The following is a 23036-nucleotide window of genomic DNA, read 5'->3' as shown; positions in this document are numbered from 1 at the left end:
CGAGGACGACACCAAGGTTCTTGGCGGTCGGGGACGCGGTCACAGCTGCATTCTCGACTGTGATGGAGAGGTCGGTCAGGGGGGAGGATTTGGCCGGCAGGTGGAGCAATTCTGTTTGGCTTAGGTTCAGTTTGAGGTGGTTGGTCGTCATCCAGGCGGAGATGTCGGACAGACAGGCCGAGATCCGCTCAGAGACGTGGATATCTGAGGGAGGGAAGGAGAGGAAGAGTTGAGTATCATCGGCATAACAATGATATGAGAAGCCATGAGACGTGATAATGTTACCCAGTGATTTAGTGTAGAGGGAGAAGAGAAGGGGTCCTAGGACCGAGCCCTGGGGGACACCCGTCCGGAGGGGGCGGGTGGCCGACAGAGTCCCTCTCCATGACATTTGGTAGGAGCGGTCGTTGAGGTATGATGTCAGCCATGTCAGCGCAGATCCAGCCACTCCCATTCCTGCGAGGGCCGCGAGGAGGATCTGATGGTTGACTGTGTCGAAGGCTGCAGATAGATCTAGGAGAATCAGGACAGAGGAGAGGCCTTTCGCTTTTGCTAAGTGAAGTGCCTCTGTGACCGCAATGAGGGCCGTTTCTGTGGAGTGGCCAGTCCGGAAGCCTGACTGATTGGGGTCTAGGAGGTCATTCTGTAAGAGATAAGCAGTAAGTTGGTTGGATACAGCACGTTCAAGTGTTTTAGAAAGAAAGGAAAGAAGAGAGACAGCACATGCAGAGCGCTAAGCATAACTCGATTGACAACCTGCCTGCAAACTACTAGTATTACGCATTTCTATTCGGCCGCTGCCTCCACCTCAGCTGTGCCATCTCAGGTAGGACTACCTGCAACACCAATAACATCTGCACCAACAGAAGTCCGGATAACATTCGGCTCCACGCCAACGCTTGAAGCTGAGGTACTGTGGGTTCTGAACAGTCACAAAGCACCAGTCCTACACTGGCAATGAGGGACTAGGAGAGGTATTCCGTGCTATGTTCCCTGACTCGGAAATCGCTAAGACATTCACATGCGGCAAAGACAAAACGTCCTACATAGCCAGGTTTGGATTGGCCCCTTACCTCCAAAATAATCTAATCACGGATGTAAACAAGGACACGTTTGTGTTGATGTTCTATGAGAGGGTCCAAGGTGCCTTTGTGCTGGCATCCACTGCGTCAGCAAGGTCAAGGTACAGAATGCACTTGGAGGAGGAGAAGAGGAAGACGATGTCTGACGTACAGGGCCAGAAAAGAAAAGCAGCAGAAAATAGAAGCGTTGAAAAAGAGCAAGGCAACCCTCATAGCTGTCACAAACAACAGCCTCAGCCAGGATGCAGACCAACTGGCCGAGAAGGCAGAAGGGAAGGCTGGGACCTTAACACATTGAGTGCCACACCCCTTCCGGGAAGTGACCCCTTCCTTGCCATGTAAACGTAGTTGTAGTTTGTAGAGCTAAACCTATATTTTATAGTATATCTATGGGTCTAATAACGCCGTCGAGTCTCAGTGAGTTGCTTCTCGTCAACGTGCAAAAAACAGCTTCTTTTTTCATCCGTATATTTCCGTTTTATACCGTGTAATTCAATAAACACGTTGTAATTTTTCGCCTGATTATCGGATCTTCCTGAAATCAACGCTAGATCATTATTATTATCCTTCCTCGTGCACGCATGCAATGTGGTTTAGATCAACGCAAGCTTTCATATATAGTGTCCATACCTGGTCTCTGATGTAATGCAAAAAAAAGAATCCAATAATCTCATCGCCATTCCAGTTATCCACAGCGATCCTGTGCCCGACGTTGTTGGGCATTGCACTTCAACTGGCGGGCGGGGTCAGTAGTCCAAACCATCCCTACAAGCGTGTGTTATGCCGGAGTGTTTAGGACCCGCCCCCACGCCGCAGCTCGGTAGAGAAAATAAACTAACCCGTTTCTAACGGGGTGCAATAATGGCCGAGGGCGGTATAAGACCGTCTGCCAGCTCAGACACACTCAGAACAGTATGCACAAGGTGCCCCGCTGAATTATGAATGGCAATAGATAATAAAAGAAATACTGTGAGAAAAACATAGATCTACGTTTCCGGCACTCAACTATCGGGCGACAGAAACGTAGTTCTACGTTTTCGGTAACCAAATGGTTAATGGCCCAGCTCATCACAAAATCGAACACCCTCAGGAAGCGCCACAGAGAAAAGATGGTAGAACTCAAAAAGGTTGAAGCAGAATTGGAGAAGAGGGCCACAGAACTGAGATACATGCCCCCAAATGACTTACACATGGCAGTCTCAATGCTAGGCCCATCAGTGGACCCTATGCAGTGGTCCATAAGGCAAAAATATATATATCACAATAGGCTGCGGTTACTCCGATTAACCGCATGTTTGCTCAAATCTGGCTGTTGCGCTTGCTGCCCCTGGTATTGCTGCTTGCAGCTATATTTGCTATTTATGTTTGTCACCCCTTTGTTTCATCCAATCCAGTTACTCCTTTATGTTTTGTTATAAACATCTTTGGACAAATGTGTCCCTAAACTTAAACTAATTGGTGTCGTTGCGTGATTTCTACCATTTTGTTATTGGGAAATTGGTATTACATTTCATTCTGAGTGGCATTAAAAAAAAGTATTAAAAAGCCTTAAATCTGACTGGGCTAAACCTGCAGATACCCTGACATATCACTCACTCCATACTATTGATTGAAAACTTTAACAGATTGCAGAATTGGTACAACATATCATTCACTCCATACTATAAACAGATAGAAATAGTATAGAAGATATCAATATATATATATATATATATATATATATATATATATATATATATATATATATATATATATTAGGGATGTCCGATATTATCGGCCGGCCGATATCGGCAGTAAAATGTGATATCGGAAAATATCGGTATCGGTTTAAAAAAAGAAAAAAACAATAACAATATTTGTTATATATATATATCCAGTGAAATGATTAGTTACCTGAAATTATTCCGTTTTTTGGGGTGGGAAACCCTGCATATATCGGTATCGGTTGATATCGGTATCGGAAATTAAGAGTTGGACAATATCGGAATATCGGTATCGGTAAAAAAGCCAATATCGAGCATCCCTAATATATATATATATATATATATATATATATATATATATATATAAAGAAATTCCAACATCAGGAAAATAGCATATCCGTGTGAATATGAAGTAGAAATACTGTATTGCGGGCGGCCAGGGTGGTGCACCACGTGCTGCGGTGCAACACTGCCGTCCCAGGTTCGACTTCCGGACCCGGCGACCTTTGCTGAATGTCTAACCTTATCTCCCATACTTCCTCTCTCTCTACCGGACTGCCCGGTAGCAAAAAAACAATAAAAGATCTACCAAAAACATAATAATAAAAAATAATAAAAAATACTGTATTCCGTCTGATGTCTCTGTGGTTTCCTCTGTGCAGGTCCAAGCACAGTCAGGCCCAGGGTACAGAGGCGTCTCCAGGAGAGGGCTGGGGCAGCAGGCACAAGAAGCAGAGGGTCCCGGGACAGCCCAGCCAGCAGGAGCTCACGGAGCACCAGAAACAGAAGGCCCCGCCGGCAGCGCCCAGCCAGCAGGAGCTCACTGAGCTCCTCAAAGCCAAGGTGACGAGGGTTCAGGAGCGGCATGTATATATTAGGGCTGTGCCCGACTAAGGATTTGGATGGTCGACTATGATTGGCCAAAATTTGCCGTTAGTCGACTATTGGTCCAAAAAAAAAAAGCATAATATTTTTTTATTTTAATTTTAAATTGTTTTATTTTTTTGAATTTTTTATCATTCCATTTGGGCTGTGGGGGGTGCTTAATGTCTGAAGGAGTCGACTGAAGGCTTCTTGTCCTCTGCAAAAGCATGCAATTGGTCCACTGATGGATACATCTTGATATTTGTCGTCTAACGGAACGTAGGCCAAGTGCGTCCACATTTTTATAGGATTCTATCACATTTTCATAACAATAGCACCCTGCGCCGTTTTCATTGAGGTTTCTTACAAATTAACGATGCTTTATCTTGTCCTTTATATGCCGATTATCATTAGAATCTTAAATTGTACCATATGTCCCCCTTTAGACAACATATGTAATGCTACCAGCGCACTTTTGTTAAGATAATTAGTTGGCCATTCGCGGTCGCTATACCGAGGTTGCAGTAATAGTTTAACGCTGTTCAGATCACGTCGGAGAATATAGACCCATCCCAGTGACCTGCGACCTGTGCTAACGCTCTTGGGAAATGCAGTGTTGTAGTTCTCAACATTTTCAGCCTTTAATTTTAAACCAATGCTGCCATCTACTGACAACAAGAAAGTGTTGTCTAATCGTCACCTTGAGAGGCACTTCCGTATACAGCGCCGCCCCAAACCCATTCTAGAGATTCCCACTTTTTGCTGGGAGTGGGGCGTGGCCGTATTTGGTCCCAGACAATAAGAGTGGCTGCAATTGGTCACCGTGACGTTAGTGTGTTCATTAGACGGGTGAAATCCTCTTTCAGTGCCTCTGTGCCTGTTTTCGTAGGCAGTTAGCCTCTGGTATGCACGCCATTAGCGTTAGCCACGCTTCTAGGCTCTTTTCTTTTGGAAAGAATGATACAAATAAAATAAAATAACTAATAAATATATATATATATATATATTTTTTTTTATTCGACGAAGAGGTTGGCCAGTCGACTACGGCTCCTTTCGACCGATTAGTCGACTAATAGGGGTCAGCCCTAGTATATATATAGTAGGGCTGTCACTTTAACAAAAAATCTAATTCAAAATTCGTTGCAGAATTGTAGACAAGTTCGAATTCGTATTTCAGTGTAAAAAAAAAAGAGAATAAGTTAACCCATTAGAACCCACACCCATTTCTACTTCAAGGAAAATTATGAGGGGCATAAGACTGACTAAATAGACTACAAAGAACACATTTCTGAATGTATTTTCAAAATAGCGCCCCCTAATGGCAAAGATCTGAAATGTTACATATATGTCACATTGGGCGTTAATCATTAAACTTATTCCTAATTCCCATGTAGTGCACTACATGGTACTACAGGATACTTCATGGTACTACATGGTACTACAGGGTACTACATGGGTACTACAGGGTACTACATGGTACTACATGGTACTACAGGGTACTACATGGTACTACATGGTACTACATGGTACTACATGGCACAACAACAAGATCGCTAACGCTGTGGCGTCCTTGACGAAGACGGACAGGAGCACTTGGATTGGTCCCCTGGTGCGGCTCACGTTGCGCCTGTCTGCTCCCGACTGCCCTTGGGGGGGGAAGGACGACGGGATGGGTTAATCGCAGAGACGATTAATGCATGCCGATTAATGACCTCTGAGCAGGTCCTAAATTATTATTATTATTATTACATGGCACTACATGGCACTACAGGGTACTACAGGGTACTACAGGGTACTACATGGCACTACATGGTACTACATGGCACTACAGGGTACTACATGGCACTACATGGCACTACAGGGTACTACATGGCACTACAGGGCATTACAGGGTACTACATGGCACTACAGGGCATTACAGGGTACTACATGGCACTACAGGGCATTACAGGGTACTACATGGCACTACAGGGCACTACAGGGTACTACATGGCACTACAGGGTACTACATGGCACTACAGGGTACTACATCAGGGCTGTACGCTAAGCTTTTTCACTAGGGGCACACAAATATTTTTTAGGGGCACATTTTTAAATAACTTTTACCATTATTTATATCGATTGTTTTTGATTTAAAAAAAATTAAAAAAATAATTTTATATATATATATTATAATTTTATGGTGCGGCTCACGTTGCGCCTGTCTGCTCCCGACTGCCCTTGGGGGGGGAAGGACGACGGGATGGGTTAATCGCAGAGACGATTAATGCATGCCGATTAATGACCTCTGAGCAGGTCCTAAATTATTATTATTATTATTACATGGCACTACATGGCACTACAGGGTACTACATGGTACTACATGGCACTACAGGGTACTACATGGCACTACATGGCACTACAGGGTACTACATGGCACTACAGGGCATTACAGGGTACTACATGGCACTACAGGGCATTACAGGGTACTACATGGCACTACAGGGCATTACAGGGTACTACATGGCACTACAGGGCACTACAGGGTACTACATGGCACTACAGGGTACTACATGGCACTACAGGGTACTACATCAGGGCTGTACGCTAAGCTTTTTCACTAGGGGCACACAAATATTTTTTAGGGGCACATTTTTAAATAACTTTTACCATTATTTATATCGATTGTTTTTGATTTAAAAAAAATTAAAAAAATAATTTTATATAATTTTTTTTAAATAAAATATATATATTATATAATCATACTTGTAGTTGTATTATCTGTGTTACAAAGGGTCAGATTAAACCGAATATATATATTTATTGCCTGAGATCCCATGTATAACATTTGTATATCGTTTGATATCCCCTGTATATTCCTTGTACAATATATACGGAATATCCCTTTACCTGGTAGCAGGACAGACCATAATATTCGTTCTCCTATTGGAAGCGACCCCTAGGCGCCAGCGCCATACCCCCCTCGAGCTGACTTGAAAGCTACCGCCAGGACTTGCCCAAACATGCCCGCTTTCGCCCACGGCTACGAGACAGTGAGCAGGCTGGCACCATCGTTTACCCCCCGCACATATAAATATAGCGCGGCGAATACAGAACTCCCCTTGCAGTTCCCTTTCAGTTCGCCTTCAGTTCAGTCTGGTTCAGTTATCCAAGCAACGTCTCACCCACTACGCAACGTGGGCAGAGCAGGGCTCGCATCGCCCCAAGATAGTCTCGTGTTATCCTAATACGTCTGTTTGTCGTATCGTTCTCTATTTATTAGTAAACCTTCATTACGAGTCAAAGACCACGTGGAGTGAGTAATTGTGCGTCGACATAGAGCACTTATTGCCCGTGCTAATAGTATAGTAACGTCAAGTTTAACCGTGCATTACCGCACCGGAGGATTTACACCGGAGCAGCAGCACCACGGAGGATTTACACCCCGCCAGCGGTGCCACTCTCCGGGCAAGGATTATTATTCTTCATTCTTCACCGAGCTACTGGAAGCAGAGAACCGTCTACACCCACTGCTGTGGGACCCACGTGCCCGTGGGGACATCACTCAAGCCCGTCTCCGTCGTACCGGAGACCCCACGGCTTCCACCTTCATCTGCGCGGAGCGCACCCTGGGATTACCAGGCTGCTTTCTCCGCTGACGCAGGGAGTAAATACACCGTCTCCAGGTGCATTGCTACAGCTCCGTGGACCCTGGACTTGCATAGAGCTTTGGCCCCCTCTGCTGGCTTACAACCGGTAGTACACCCCTATCCCAGAGTACCAGAGATAATCCTTAACATCCATTATTGACTCGCCTATGCACATTCTATTTGCCTTATAAGCGCAACTAAGTCATGTAATATAATCCTTTATGTAATAAATATTCTAACCGAGTATTTTGTGTGGAAAACCGTGTTATTGTGGGAGTGTTCTAATCTAATAATACTTATGTACAGTATTGGCCAGGAGTACATAGACGGTAGTGATTTAATGATATCAGTACTTGATTAATACAGTCAGGGAATTGTACCCCTCAGTTACAATCTGCGAGACATCGCCACCACGCAACAAGTCAAAATGCTCGCTATATGCAACCAGCTCCACTGTCTGTGTGTACTCGAGTAGCCTCCAGCTACGGCCAGGATTCTCCGGAGCTGCAGCTGGACCCTATACTGTAGCCTCCAGCTACGGCCAGGATTCTCCGGCGCTGCAGCTGGGCCCTATTGACTATATTCAGCGTGCCCTCAGCTCGAATACGCATCGACTCAGTGTTATAAGACATTGATATCAGGAGCTATCTGAACTATTTAGTTTAATGGGACGTTTTGTTTTGAACAGTTAGGGTTGGGTACCGTTCACATTTGAACCAGTACCTGGGGATCGATAATGGTATACGACGACAGGGCTTGAGACTAACACCGTCCCGTCGTCCCGGGGGAAATAAAATATGTATTTGGGATGAAGAAAAATCCTCCACGGGGCCGGGACACAGTCGGGACGAAGAGGATTTATTTTCCCCCACTTGGAAAATGTCAACTGCGCCGACTGTCAGTGCGCATATCACTGTCAAACGGTGCGTGTCTTCCGAGTGCTCGCTTTAGTTGACAGTGGCACGAGACCACTGCACGAGACCCGCGGAAATATCAGAATGTTTAATAGAATGTTTAATAAAAGTTCTCGTGGTTCCGGCCATCCTCTAGCCATCCTCTCAGTCAAGGGAGCACTCTCAAACATGCTGCACTATTTGAAGTGTATAACGTTAAACAGAGCAGAAGAAGATGGAATAACAGACACAGACTGACCAACAGGGAACTGCATCCAACCCTAGTACAAAGGCAGGTCTGCGGTGGTGGCTACTGCCACTGCTGGCTCAATGTTCTCGACGGTCACATTTTCATTCGACGGCTCACTAGGAGGTGGAACGCGTCGAAAATATGAAGCAATACTAACTTTACTTTTCTTCATAGGCATAGCTAAATCAGACAGTCAGCCAGTCTATCAGAGTGCTCAATCGATTTTCCCCACTCTCATACCTGAGTGCTCAGCTCGCGTGAGTGGCGTCATCACACGGCTTGGATAATTTAGGAGTGAAATGCGAATGCAAGGCTTGAAATCCCTACTCGCAAGCCCGCCCCCAAATATTATTTACCAATCGCAACGGCCAATTAAAGGGGCAATTTGCGACGAGCTCGTCGCACTGTACAGCCCTGTGGTACTACATGGTACTACAGGGTACTACATGGTACTACATGGCACTACAGGGTACTACAGGGTACTACATGGCACTACAGGGTACTACATGGCACTACAGGGTACTACATGGTACTACAGGATACTACAGGGTACTACAGGGTACTACATGGCATTACAGGGTACTACAGGGTACTACATGGCACTACAGGGTACTACAGGGTACTACATGGTACTACATGGCACTACAGGGTACTACAGGGTACTACAGGGTACTACATGGCACTACAGGGTACTACAGGGTACTACATGGCACTACAGGGTACTACATGGCACTACAGGGTACTACATCGTACTACAGGATACTACAGGGTACTACAGGGTACTACATGGCATTACAGGGCACTACAGGGTACTACAGGGTACTACATGGTACTACATGGATATGGTACTACATGGCACTACAGGGTACTACAGGGTACTACATGGTACTACATGGTACTACATGGCACTACAGGGTACTACATGGCACTACAGGGTACTACAGGATACTACAGGGTACTACAGGGTATTACAGGGTACTACAGGGTACTACATGGCACTACAGGGTACTACAGGGTACTACATGGCACTACATGGCACTACAGGGTACTACAGGGTACTACAGGGTACTACATGGCACTACAGGGTACTACAGGGTACTACATGGTACTACATGGCACTACATGGCACTACAGGGTACTACAGGGTACTACAGGGTACTACAGGGTACTACATGGCACTACAGGGTACTACATCGTACTACAGGGTACTACAGGGTACTACAGGGTACTACATGGCATTACAGGGTACTACATGGCACTACAGGGTACTACAGGGTACTACATGGTACTACATGGATATGGTACTACATGGCACTACAGGGTACTACAGGGTACTACATGGTACTACATGGTACCACATGGCACTACAGGGTACTACATGGCACTACAGGGTACTACATGGCATTACAGGGTACTACAGGGTACTACATGGCACTACAGGGCAGAGCAGAGACAGAGAGGCCAAGCACCTCGAGCAGAGACAGAGGCCAAGCACCTAGAGACAGAGACAGAGAGGCAGGAGGCAGAGCAGGACACCGCTTACAGGCCAGATACACTCAGCAGAGACGGCCATTAACACATTGGGCGCCATGGGCTATATCCATCAATATATACCCAGTCTGCCACCGTTGAAAGCCTATGGAGATGTTTACCTTCTTTGCAGGGCTATAACTTTTTTTATTTGATTGCTATATTGACATTACTATGGCCCATTCAACATCGATTATCTATCGTTCAGGATGTAGGAATGTTATATTTTGCATTCATACATTGTTGTGTTAACACTTTGACTGCCGGGACCTGTCTTTAGACGTCTTTCCTGGCCATGCTAAAGTTGCCGGGGGACGCTGTACAGCGTCCTTATATCAATATTTCAAAAATCTGCGATCGGATTCATAATGTCCCTCCGCTGGCCTGAGATCCACCAGCAGGACCCACTGAGCTCTCTGGTGGTTCAGGAGCGCCATCTGGTGGCCGATCGGCGCAACCGCTTAACAGGAAGCGCAGTAGAGGTTTTGCTGGTCGGCCATATTACTTCCGGGCACTCGGTATAGGTTCCGGCACTCTAGCTCGTCACACTACATAGCGATCGATTGCCAATAACTCGATAAACAACATGATTTGGACGTATATACCATTATACAAGCTGGAGATGGACCGGGTAATAATATATCCCATAATGATAAAATTTCTACTCGACGATGATCGCCCAACGGCGCGCGGAGACTGGGGTGAGTTTCAGCGTGTAACGTTACCGTCTTCGATAATAACTGATATTATCAACATTTGACCCACATTAGATGATTGGTATAACGCTGCCCACGGAATTATAAACGCCCCCTCGCCCATCCGGTCAACATCAGATGACGTGTAGTAACTTCTAGAAGTACGTCTAGTTGGAATTTTTTATATCGCGCTGATTGCCATCAAACTGTATTTCATCATCAATATAATGCATTTGGGGCTATATATCACGTTCTGGAGAAAGCTGCAGAAAGAGATGAAAACATACTTATACATTAGACCATACTTTACTATGAATATGTGAATGAAAAAGTTTAACGTTGCTACACAATGAACAATACATATAGGACTTTGAATGGGCCCTAATAATGGCAATGTAGCAATAGAATTAAAAAAGTTATAGCCCTGCAAAGAAGGGGACTTTCTCCATAGACAAATAGCGCTGGCAATCTATGGTATATCATTAATTTAACCTTAGGCAACCAAAGTGTTAATACCGTCTAGAATATAAGTATGTTTTAGACGGTATAGCAGTAATTCCAAAAACGAGAGTTATAGGCCCTGATGCATTATGATAGATTATCGATTGGCGTTTCTTTCCTATACACGCTATATTAAAAAATTCAAATGTATATGATTGGTATACATTATGCTTCATCATGCATGAAGGAAAGGGGGGGGGGTCGTTTATAATTCCTTGATCGTCAGTAACGGCTTTATTTAGTATGGGTTGATACGTTGATCAGATGGTTTGCAGTGAAATGAATAAACAATCGGGCTGAAAATAACGTTAGTGTCCTCTTACCGGTCGCCGATGAGACTGGAGGAGAAAGATCCCAATTATTTGAGGCCGATCTCCTACATCAATTTCCGGTTTGTATGGCGCAATAAACGCCAAAATCATATCGATTATTAAGTTTAGAAAGCTATCCAAATGCACTATAGTGTTTGTCTGGAGTCCCGTAACAAGATGTGACTGCCGGAGGGATTTCCTCGACGCACCGATCGGCACTTCTGGTTTTGGCGAGAGTGTAACTCGCCCGACCATCCACCAGGCGGCGGTATTGAGGCGTTGCAATCTCATACAGGGTCCCGCTGGAGTCCGGAGGTTGGCTGGATGAATTATGAATGCCATGGCGAAAAAATGAAATATTGATCCCAAAAACAGCGTAAGTCGTTCTTGACGTTCAACGCATGGCGGGCAAAAACGGCGCAACTCGTTCTTGGCGCAGGATGTGTTAAGTAACACTGGTGTCAACAGTGTTTGTTAGTCCTGTCTGCTATTGTTAGTCCTGTGCAGTGCTGTTGTTCAGCTTGGGTGATGTGTATTGGTTAGTGTGAGCTGACCTATATTTGGGTGCTGTGTATTGGTTAGTGTGAGCTGACCTATATTTGGGTGCTGTGTATTGGTTAGTGTGAGCTGACCTATATTTGGGTGCTGTGTATTGGTTAGTGTGAGCTGACCTATATTTGGGTGCTGTGTATTGGTTAGTGTAAGCTGACCTATATTTGGGTGCCGTGTATTGGTTAGTGTAAGCTGACCTATATTTGGGTGCTGTGTATTGGTTAGTGTGAGCTGACCTATATTTGGGTGCTGTGTATTGGTTAGTGTGAGCTGTGCGTGTTGTTGTTCAGCTTGGGTGCTGTGTATTGGTTAGTGAGCTGTGCGTGTTGTTGTTCAGCTTGGGTGCTGTGTATTGGTTAGTGTGAGCTGTGCGTGTTGTTTAGCTTGGGTGGTTAGTGTGAGCTGACCTATATTTGAGTTGTGATCTTGCATTGATTGCATGTGACCAGCAGAGGGTGCTGTTCGCCCATCTTTGTCTTGTGTGTCTTCTTGGTTTCCTGCCTTGTAATCGCTTGTGGATAAACCCAACTGTCAAGAGATATCAGAACTGTTGTATGAAACATAATTGTCATTTCTATTGGTGTTACGTTTCTGTGGTGACATGGTTATGTGTCTGTGGTGACATGGTTATGTGTCTGTGGTAGGGATGGGTACCGTTCACATTTGAACCGATACGGTACCGGTACCTGTGAATCGATACCGGTACCTAACGGTACCTTTTTTCGGTACTTTAGTCTCTAAAAATTGTGTCTACCTACCTCAGTTGTAAAAAATAATTCCAAACTTAATATTTTATAAATAAATATATTATTACTTTATTATTATTTACATCTTACTGATGTAAAGTATTCTACAACTGATTAAACAAACAAACAAACAATCTAGCAGCAATGAACTACTCTGCTGCTGATTGAGTATTCTAGCAGTTCTTTTCGCTCCACACTCACTGTGTGCTTCTCCCACGCTTGGAGAAGACCCGCTCTGCGGTGTGTGTGTGGCTTGTTTACTGACGTCACATCCTCTACTCTCTGTCCTGAGTTGTGCCGGCTTGCACTGTAGCCCTAGGAGCTAACGTTATGTCCGACGGTTAGCTAACGTCAGCTTAAGAACGTTAAACGGGTTACAAATATGTGAAACTATCGAAGGAGTAAGCCGACCGCTAAAAATAAAACCCACCGCGGCAGAGAGAGCACATAACAAAAGAACGTTTTGAGAGGAGTGGAAGTTTGGAGATAGACAGATAGACACTGGCTAGCCGCTACAGTAATATGATGCTGGGCTGTAGTGATCAGTTGTTCCGTGTGGCGCAAGTATGTAAAAAAGAAAAACAGAAACAACACGTTTGTCATCTGTAGTAAATAAATGAAGCTGGAATCCATTCGTGACCATGAACAGAGCCAGTGTCCCATTGTGTCCCGGATTCAATCTCCTCTCCTCTAAAGACTCTCTCTGTGGCTAGGCTAACAGCCATGTCAGACAGAGCAGATGTGGAAACTGAGGTACACTTTCTAACAACCTGCCCACTACCAAGATATCAGACATATACTCCCCAGTCCCCATGAATTGCAAACACCCAAAGAGAGAGGCTCATTAGGCTTGCATTTCTTTGCATCAAAGATGCTACAATCTTCAGCTTTCAAAAAGATGCTGTGTTTGACCAAGTGTTTCCTCAAATTGCTTGTATTACCCTTCCCTGCTTGGCACGTTGTGTTACAAATGTTGCAGAGAGCGTTGTCAGCATCTATTTTCATAAAGTGTAACCACACTTGCGACCGTTTTCGACTTGCCATATTGCCCTGACTGCTTTACCTATAGTCAAATCCTAGGTAAACATGTATTGTGCACAACTGCGCACATGGCGTTCGTGCGGTTTCTTTTTGCGATAAACGAAACATTTGCGTCATCGGACTTAATTATATAAAAAAGAAAAAACTATAAAAAAATAAATTGTATACTTTTTTTTTAAAGAATAATAATAATAATCATGTAATTTTTTACAACGGTATCACGTGAATCGATACTCGGTAGTACCGACGTGTTTCGGTAAGTACCTTTTAAAACTACCGAATTCGGTACCCATCCCTAGTCTGTGGTGTTATGTTTCTGTGGTGTCATGTTTATGTTTCTGTGGTGTTATGTTTCTGTGGTGACATGGTTATGTTTCTGTGGTGTCATGGTTATGTTTATGTGGTGTCATGGTTATGTTTCTGTGGCGTTGTGGTTATGTTTCTGTGGTGTCATGGTTACCAATACATACGTTGTTTCTGCAGACCCCTAATGTGAAAGGCAATGGAAGGAAGCAGCAGGACTCTCCTAACCAGAATAAAGGAGCCTCTCCTAACCAGAATAAAGGAGCCAACGGCAACGGAGTCGGCAACCAGCAGGTGAAACATCACTCTTACATCACAATGTGTTGGTAATAATAATGTGCACTTCTGAAAGAATATTCTGAGAATTCTATTTGGGAATTGAATGCTCATAGTTATCTCGATTTGAACAATGTATTCTATTCACTCCCACAGAAAGAGGAGAAGAAACTTAAGCCGAGAAGACTCCAGGATAACTTTGAGAAAGGTATAGATAACGAGAGGCAGAGAACATTTCATTTGGTTCGTCAGGTCAGTGCTTCTGTGTATCAGTTCACCACAGATGATGCCCAAGTTGTAAAGTAAGCAGCCGGGTACTGAAGGAAACATAAGGAGGCACTTTCAAAATGTCTGTCAAACTGTCCACTTCACGTGGCGCGTCACAGACGTTTTTAGGCTCTGAATGACGTCTTCTACTCTCCGCAGATGCACTTCCACGTCTGTCAAACATCTGATGCACTTTATGGGGCGCATTACAGAAAGGTTTCTAGGCTCTGAATGATCTTCACAGAAGTTTCTAGGCTCTGAATGATCTTCATGGGTCACATAGAGAAGTTTCTAGGCTCTGAATGATCTTCATGGGTCACAGAGATAAGTTTCTAGGCTCTGAATGATCTTCATGGGTCATAGAGAAGTTTCTAGGCTCTGAATGATCTTCATGGGTCACAGAGAGAAGTTTCTAGGCTCTGAATGATCTTCATGGGTCATAGAGAGAAGTTTCTAGGCTCTGAATGATCTTCACAGAAGTTTCTAGGCTCTGAATGATCTTCATGTGTCACAGAGAAGTTTCTAGGCTCTGAATGATCTTCACAGAAGTTTCTAGGCTCTGAATGATCTTCATGTGTCACAGAGAAGTTTCTAGGCTCTGAATGATCTTCATGGGTCATAGAGAGACGTTTCTAGGCTCTGAATGATCTTCATGGGTCATAGAGAGAAGTTTCTAGGCTCTGAATGATCTTCATGTCACACAGAGAAGTTTCTAGGCTCTGAACGATCTCTTCTACTCTCCACAGATGCACTTCCCTGTGACTCCACCAACGGACACCAGACGGTCCAGAATGGAGACTGTGAGAGCCTGGTCTCCTCCAGGTCGTTTCTCAACTTCAAGTTCGACAAGGAAGCCATCATGAAATGTTTTGACTCCTGAAACCAACTCTGTTCCATTACACCATGCTAGCTATTCAGCCTTCACATACCTTCAGGTGTAGGAGGACGTGTTCCCAAAATCTTGTTCCTGTCAAAGTTCTTTTCTTTCTTTCATCCAGTCAGAAGGGTGAATTCGTTGGCACTGTTTCTTTAGTTCAGGGCTGAATTCTAACTTAAAGGAACTTGCGCGTAGCTTTGCCCTTTTATAGTAAGTCATACATTGGACAGAGAGAAATGAGGAATATGTCGGCTGCTGTCTGCAAACACCTCAAGTTAGAGTTCAGCCCCCAGGGCCAGATTTACTCCGATCAAACATCTGTCTATTTCCAGAGAGAATTGATCATCAAACGCAGGCAAAAAGGTCTAAAGAAGACACAGATATTACTTGGTCTAAGCTAACTTTAGTTTTTGTGATTTAGCTCTAGTGGAATATCCAGGTGCGACATCCTACTAAATCTGGCCCCTCAAACTTCATCAGTTAAGTGTTTTGTGTATCATGTATCTTTTTTTTTGTTTTTAAGAAGGAGGAGAGAGAGAGAAAAAAAGGACTTTAATGGTCCCGACTTGGGTCAGTTTCACCGTTCTACCGACGGAGTGCCCGCTTTATCTGTTTCCAGGGCAGCTTGTGAACTGAGGAGATACATTAGGTACCGAGTACAGTACGCTGTGCCTCATCCCCCAAACGGTGCGTAGAGATGGGTCTTTACTCAGGAACGTAGAATGTACAGCGACAGAACATTAACAGGAGACAAAAAACAGGCAAATACGGTTGCTCTTTCGGTGGGAAGACGACATGTGTTAAAAGTCATGAGCCGTTCTGTCGGCATTGCGTTGTTCTGATTCGGAACACTTGTTACTATTCTGAGGTGAGTCCTTAATAAGGTATTTGCATCCACAGGCAGTTGTGAATGTTGCGTCAGCTGGGAGTATCGCCTGGTCCTCTTCCTAACTGTGATTCCCTGCTCGTTGTGTTGTACGTCATGTTCGTCTGGTCTGGGGTCTGTAGCAGAGTGCAGCAGCTATAGCCGAGGCGTTGGCAGTGGGGTCTCAGATCTGATTCTGAGGAGCTCCTGTTAAGATTCCTCAGACCACCTTGTGAACAAAACACATTGCTTACTCAAATAGGGCCCTCTGGTGGACTTCTGTAGCAGTTGCGGTTCCAACACTGACAAAGTAACAGTTTTAAGAGGCCTATGGTTGACTATCTGTTTTGAATACAGGTAGGCTTAATAAGTGCAACACTGTTTTTATTAAAGGCTTGAGTCTAAGAAGAACGGGCCAACCTACCCAGGATTTAGAACTCATTCTCCTGTGAGCAATTAAGCACCTGTTATTTTCTCAAGGGATCGATGCATACTTACAGTACATTACAGTATATGTACTGTAAAAAATGTTTATCTTGACTTGAGATCTCTGTGTGTTAAGTCTGATGTTTGTCATGCATTGAAGTCAGTGGGACTTGTGTGTTTGTGATTATTATTTTCCTTCATTTTTTTTATTATTGATCTCAAGTTATGATTCTGCTTCAAAAGTATTAAAGCAGAAATGGAAATAAAGTTAGCGAGATGTTTTCTAACTTTGTCTGTTTTTGTCTGTCGTGGCCTTCTGGAAATAACAGGTGCTGATGCTTTTGTAATCGGGAGCCAAGTATGTGGGTGAGGCGTCCCTGTCGTGTTCCGCCAACTGGCATTCAACTATGAATAGGCTTATTAGCATACAGCCGTCACATCATACACAGTAAACCAGTCAAAAAATAGCCTCGTTATTTCGGGAGGTTGTAGAAATGGTTTGAAATCCGTTTCTCACAGAATGTCCCATGAGTCTTATCAGTACGTGTAGCTATTTTGGAAAGAGAAAGTGACGACGACGGAAAAAGCGATGGTTTGCGTTGCCACGGTTTATTCAGAATATCCGAGAGGGAAAAGAGGGTCAGAGCCCAGACACTGGTAGTCTGTCAGAGACCACCCTGGTGGTAGGTAGTCTGTCAGGGACCACCCATAAAGCAATTAACAAAAGTATTCACTCTTAAAACTGTGGAAAACAGCAAGATGCAGAAAGACATAGAAATACATTTCATAAGAACCACATGGTCGTCCAGAAGGTGCACAGAAATTATCATAATGAAAAGAATATCGGTGCCATCTGCTTCTAGGACGATCTGCATTACTTTCCTTCATTTAAAAACATCTTTAGGATTTATTTAGCATACGGGTGTCCAATATTCTTAGTGCTTTTACTAGGTTATGACCCGAGAGCCTAAAATTGGAGTCCAATCGCTCTACACAGAAATATCTGGCTACGTAGAAACTAACGTCATTATCTGTTAGACGAGTTCCTTATATCTTCCACAAATGTGTCCCACGATGCCTTGAGAGACGAGGCAGTCCTCGGAGACGCTGGACGTTAATAGTTTTCTAGACTTGTGGGCTGCTTGTTCCCTCGTCTCTACCTCGAGCCATGTGTTTTGGATCTCTTGGTGGACGGTAAGGCTGAGACGATATGCCATTTGGAAGAATCGATAAATTGGGACAAAATTATCGATAAATATCGATTTTGCATGTGTAAAAAAATAAGGTTTAAAATACTTTTCTTAAAAAATAAAAAAACGTATTTAACGTTAGTTTGTGTGTGTGTCACGTGCACTCTGTAGTTTTTGCGATGCTGTAGTTTGCCCACGATACACAAACTAACGTTAGATAATATATTTTTTTCTATTTTAAGAACCTTTTTTAAACTTTTCTTTTACGCAAAATAATCGATAAAAGACGCCACTTATCGATTTCACGCAGTTATGGATAAATTGATAAGTGGTCTCTAAGGCAGAGAGTGGGCGGTGTGTAGTATTAACACCACCTAATTCTAAAGAGGCTACTGGTCGAAGACTGTCGGTTGGTTTTCTCACTCTTAACAATATAGTTGAAGCACTTTTCAGTGGCATCTAAATATATCATCTTCAATTTGTTCCTGGACATAATGTGAAATGACATATTACTCTGGATGCTTTGTTTCATGGTACAATAACAACTACAGTGTGTTTACATTTTTTTAAGGAAATTTTTTTATTGCTTTATTGGATAGACCGAGAGGAAGGATGGGAGAAGATATGGGGAGGAGACATTCGGCAAATCGGTCTGGGTCCGGGAGTCGAACCCGGGACGGCCGTGTTGCACTGAAGTGCGTTACGTGGTGTGCCACCCTGGCGCCCGTGTTTACATCTTAATAACTACATGTAACACAATGGTATGTTAACTATAATTATTAACAGTTGCATTTTAGTGATTAGAAAAAGAAATGTAATACTTTTAACCCAAAGCATCGATAACAAGGGAACTGTACCATGAAATAAAGTACCTACCGGCTACCGGTAAGTAAGAAAGGGAAAAAAAGTACATTTATCCACACTGTTTTATGTGAAAACCAGGATTTTCCTGATATGATATACAATATTACAAGGGACATTTGCTTATCTTTGATAAGAAAGATTTTTATCTAGCTTTTCATTGCATAATTTCTCATAATTGCAGCATTTTCCCCAGAGCGCAGGACTGAGCTGCGGGTGGAGATTCATACAGGGATGTTTTGTAGTTGCAACACACGCCTGTACTGGTTGCACTGTGGGTCTGGAAGGTTTCATGCTTGTTTGTTTGTCTTGCATTTACATTTCTTTTATTTTCTTTATTTCTTTTTTACTTTTGTTTGTGTGATATTTTTTTTTTTTAATACTGTACCTATCAGAAGTTGTATAGTTGTTTTTTTATATATATAAGGTTGTTTTTTTCCCCCTTCAACTTCAATGTCTGCTCATATACACGAAAGTATTTCTGTTCATTTGAGCGCTGTCCTTCATAACGTATGACGGACATAACGTCTCTTGTTCCGTTGCACTGAAAATTGTGAAGGACTGTTTACGCAGTTTGATAATTTAAAGAGTTGAGCTGTTCACCTTGCAAGTCGCTTCATTCTCCTCAGCTCCCAGGAAACCATTTCTCTTCACTGTCAGATACAGTAGTTCTTTCTCTGGTCAAAACGCCCTCTTTCTTCCCTGCTTCATTACTGACATCTGATGGGGATGTTGTCTGTAATTGAGCCAATAAAAATATATATACACTATACAGTCATTTGCAGGGCCGTGAACAGGCATTTTGGGAGGCAGGGGCTCAAGCTACAAAAAGGGCGCTCCCAAATCTCCAAGGTGACTGTCACATTTTTCTATTTGCCAGATGCAACAAGTACAGTGGAATTCGTACTCTCTGTTTGCTCCCCAGCATCGAGGAATGAAAAGCAACCATTTACAGAATAAAAGTAGGTATTTATTAAGGCTGTCAATCGATATTTAATCTGATTAATCGCATGATTGTCCATAGTTTAATCGCTAATTAATTGCATATTTTTAATCTGTTCTAAATCTACCTTAAACGGATCTTCTTCAAGTTTGACTTCTTCAACTCTTATCAACATGAGAGTCAAGAAATGCTTGCTTTATGCAGCCATTTAACACAAAAGGATGACCCTCATGCATTGCAAATTTGCATCAAATTCAAAACTGATGCACAAAATAACTTAAAAGAAAATAATAATTTAAAACAATGAATAAAGTGTGCATGAAATAATAGGGGAAAGAAAACGTTAGGAACTTGTTACATTCACCCACACAAGCTCTCTTTCTCTCTTGCCCCTTCCTCATCTCTCACCCCCCCCCCCTCTCTATCTCTCACACACACACACTGAGTCAGAAACAAACATGGTATCAATGAGAGTATCAATAATACACCTCTGTGAAGTCTATAGTAAAAAAAAAAAACGTTTGAAAATATATTTAAATGTTAATCTTACGTTAAAAAAATAGTGGCATTAAAATAATTGTGCGTTAACGCATTAACTTTTGACAGCCTTAGTATTTATATACAATAATCAATCAACTGTCTGCGGTACAAGTACAACTAAGTATACATAAATAAAAATAAGTCTACAGACAAGTTAAAATAATTGCACATTATATTGATGCATGAGGGTGCAGTAAAGTGGCTGAGCATTGTAGCATTTGAGTCCAGTAATGAGCGGATTAACTGTTCACCAGGTGTACCCCCTGTGGGTAGAAGCTGTTCACCAGACGTACTGCCTGTGGGTAGAAGCTGTTCATCAGGTGTCCTGCCTGTGGGTAGAAGCTGTTCACCAGGCGTACTGCCTGTGGGTAGAAGCTGTTCATCAGGTGTCCTGCCTGTGGGTAGAAGCTGTTCATCAGGTGTCCTGCCTGTGGGTAGAAGCTGTTCACCAGGTGTACTGCCTGTGGGTAGAAGCTGTTCACCAGGCGTCCTGCCTGTGGGTAGAAGCTGTTCACCAGGCGTCCTGCCTGTGGGTAGAAGCTGTTCATCAGGTGTCCTGCCTGTGGGTAGAAGCTATTCACCAGGTGTCCTGCCTGTGGGTAGAAGCTGTTCATCAGGTGTCCTGCCTGTGGGTAGAAACTATTCACCAGGTGTACCCCCTGTGGGTAGAAGCTGTTCATCAGGTGTCCTGCCTGTGGGTAGAAACTGTTCACCAGACGTACTGCCTGTGGGTAGAAGCTGTTCACCAGGCGTCCTGCCTGTGGGTAGAAACTGTTCATCAGGTGTCCTGCCTGTGGGTTGAAGCTGTTCACCAGGCGTACTGCCTGTGGGTAGAAACTGTTCACCAGGTGTACTGCCTGTGGGTAGAAGCTGTTCATCAGGTGTCCTGCCTGTGGGTAGAAGCTGTTCACCAGGCGTACTGCCTGTGGGTAGAAGCTGTTCACCAGGCGTCCTGCCTGTGGGTAGAAACTGCTCTTGTTCGTATAATGCGGTACCGGCGACCGGATTGCAGGGGGGAGAACAGCTGGTCCCTCACTCTACTACTGTTACATTAAAGGGATGGTCATGCATTTTGGAACCCTAAGCCCTGTTTTGGTGTTTATCAATGGCAGACCCGGCGCCATGGGCGGGCATTAGGGGGCCGTGCCTGCCCACTGAGTCAGCTATGCCCACCCTGGTAAAAAAAAAAAAAAATGCAACTATCCAAATCCTTAGTCGGGGATACAGCCCTAGTGGGCACTGGTCTCAACAACAACACTAATGAAGCTAGCACGGCACTCTGTGAGAATTCGTTTAAGAACTTCTTTACAGAACATTGCCTTAGTATGCTTCATCGACGCAAGGCCAATTTAATTCAGTTGGCATTTGAGAAGGACTTAACAAAAAAGTTCAGGAATGAGTGGAGGAGCAGTGTTTTAAGAAGATTTCACTCTGTCCCCAAACGCCACTTGCCGCTCTACTAATGATGGTGAGTAGCCTGTGGAGGAATTTTATTTGCTTTTTTATGCACCTTATTTTTGTCAGTTCAGTTCAGTTTGTCAGTGAATTCAGAAGTGTTGAATAAATGGAGACTTTTCAAAGATATAGAATAGAAATGTATTATCCTGGCGGCTACGTGGCGTAGTGGGCAAGGCACTCGCCACGAAATGCTGGAGACGCTGGGCTCGTCAGTTCGAGCCCAGCGCTCCACATTTGCTTTCAGTTTAGCTGGTCGTCCGTACTAATACACATTGGCCGTATTAGGGGGTGGGAAACTGATGGGTGGGGATCGGGCGTTGTGGACAGCGACTCCTACAGGTCGGTTGGTGCGCCTGCGCAGTAGAATCAGGAAGTGTCGGGGGCAGCGTGAGCCTCCCACGCGTTACTCCTCGCCACTGAGAGATCGAGCTGCGCAGGTGAAAAGATGCGACTGCTGTTACCTCAAGTACCGGAGGGGACTTGTGCTATGTATGACTTAGTCCACATTGCAGCCGGCTTGTGGGAGGCAAGAAACAGCGTCCGTGACAGGGGAGGGTTGAATTGGATGATACGAAATTGGGATGGGAGAAAATATAGAAAATGGGAGAAAAAGTGGATAAAAAAAAAAAAATGTATTATCCTGAGGGAAATTTGACACTGCAAATCACTCAACATTAAACATTTAGACAGAGCAAGTCACAAATAAGAATAACAAAACAAATGGCCTAAGAATAGAATAAAATGAAATAGAATAAAAGATACAGTAAATAAATACAGTAAAAATATACTGAAGTCTACAGTAGGTGTAATATTGCACAGTGCTGTTTAAAAAGTAAGAGTCCAGGAAGATGGTAACTGTCACTCTGTGCTCAGTGATGCAGTGAGGCTCAGTGATGCATTGTATAGTCTGTGTTCAGTGCTGCATTTAGGTAGTGTGAGCCTATAACAATGTGCTCCTCCTGTCAGCCAAGTCTGTGTATAGTGGGTGGGAGGGGTTTTCCCTGATGGCCTGGAGCTTAGCAAGGTTCCTCCTCTCCGCCACCCTCGCTAGAGTCCAGCTCCACCCCAACCACGCTACTGGCCTTCCTGACCATCTTATCCAGCCTGTTTGTGTCCCCTGCTCTCAGTCCGCTGCCCCAGCAGGTCTGTTATATATATCCGTTCAGTCTGTTTTTGTATAAGTGAATGTTCTTAAGATAGAGAGAAATTAGATTTTTCAATTGCCTCTCTGCT

General features: G+C 43.8%; 1 protein-coding gene across 1 annotated transcript in view; it reads left to right on the top strand.

The window, feature by feature from the left end:
* dcp2 (decapping mRNA 2) overlaps positions 1 to 19498 on the top strand; it is a 54888-nt gene extending 35390 nt beyond the window's left edge. The window contains exons 8-11 of the mRNA XM_084326518.1: positions 3448 to 3628; positions 14281 to 14394; positions 14533 to 14584; positions 15390 to 19498. Of these exons, the coding sequence (XP_084182644.1) occupies positions 3448 to 3628; positions 14281 to 14394; positions 14533 to 14584; positions 15390 to 15523 (481 nt within the window). The 3' untranslated portion in view covers positions 15524 to 19498. The remainder of the gene's footprint in view (positions 1 to 3447; positions 3629 to 14280; positions 14395 to 14532; positions 14585 to 15389) is intronic.
* Positions 19499 to 23036: the final 3538 nt, after the last annotated feature.

The sequence above is a fragment of the Notolepis coatsorum genome, assembly GCF_963971535.1.
Source record: "Notolepis coatsorum genome assembly, chromosome: 12".
NCBI classification, from domain to species: Eukaryota; Metazoa; Chordata; class Actinopteri; order Aulopiformes; family Paralepididae; genus Notolepis; species Notolepis coatsorum.
Note: the sequence above shows the minus strand (reverse complement) of the source record. Positions and strands in the feature narration are given on the sequence as shown.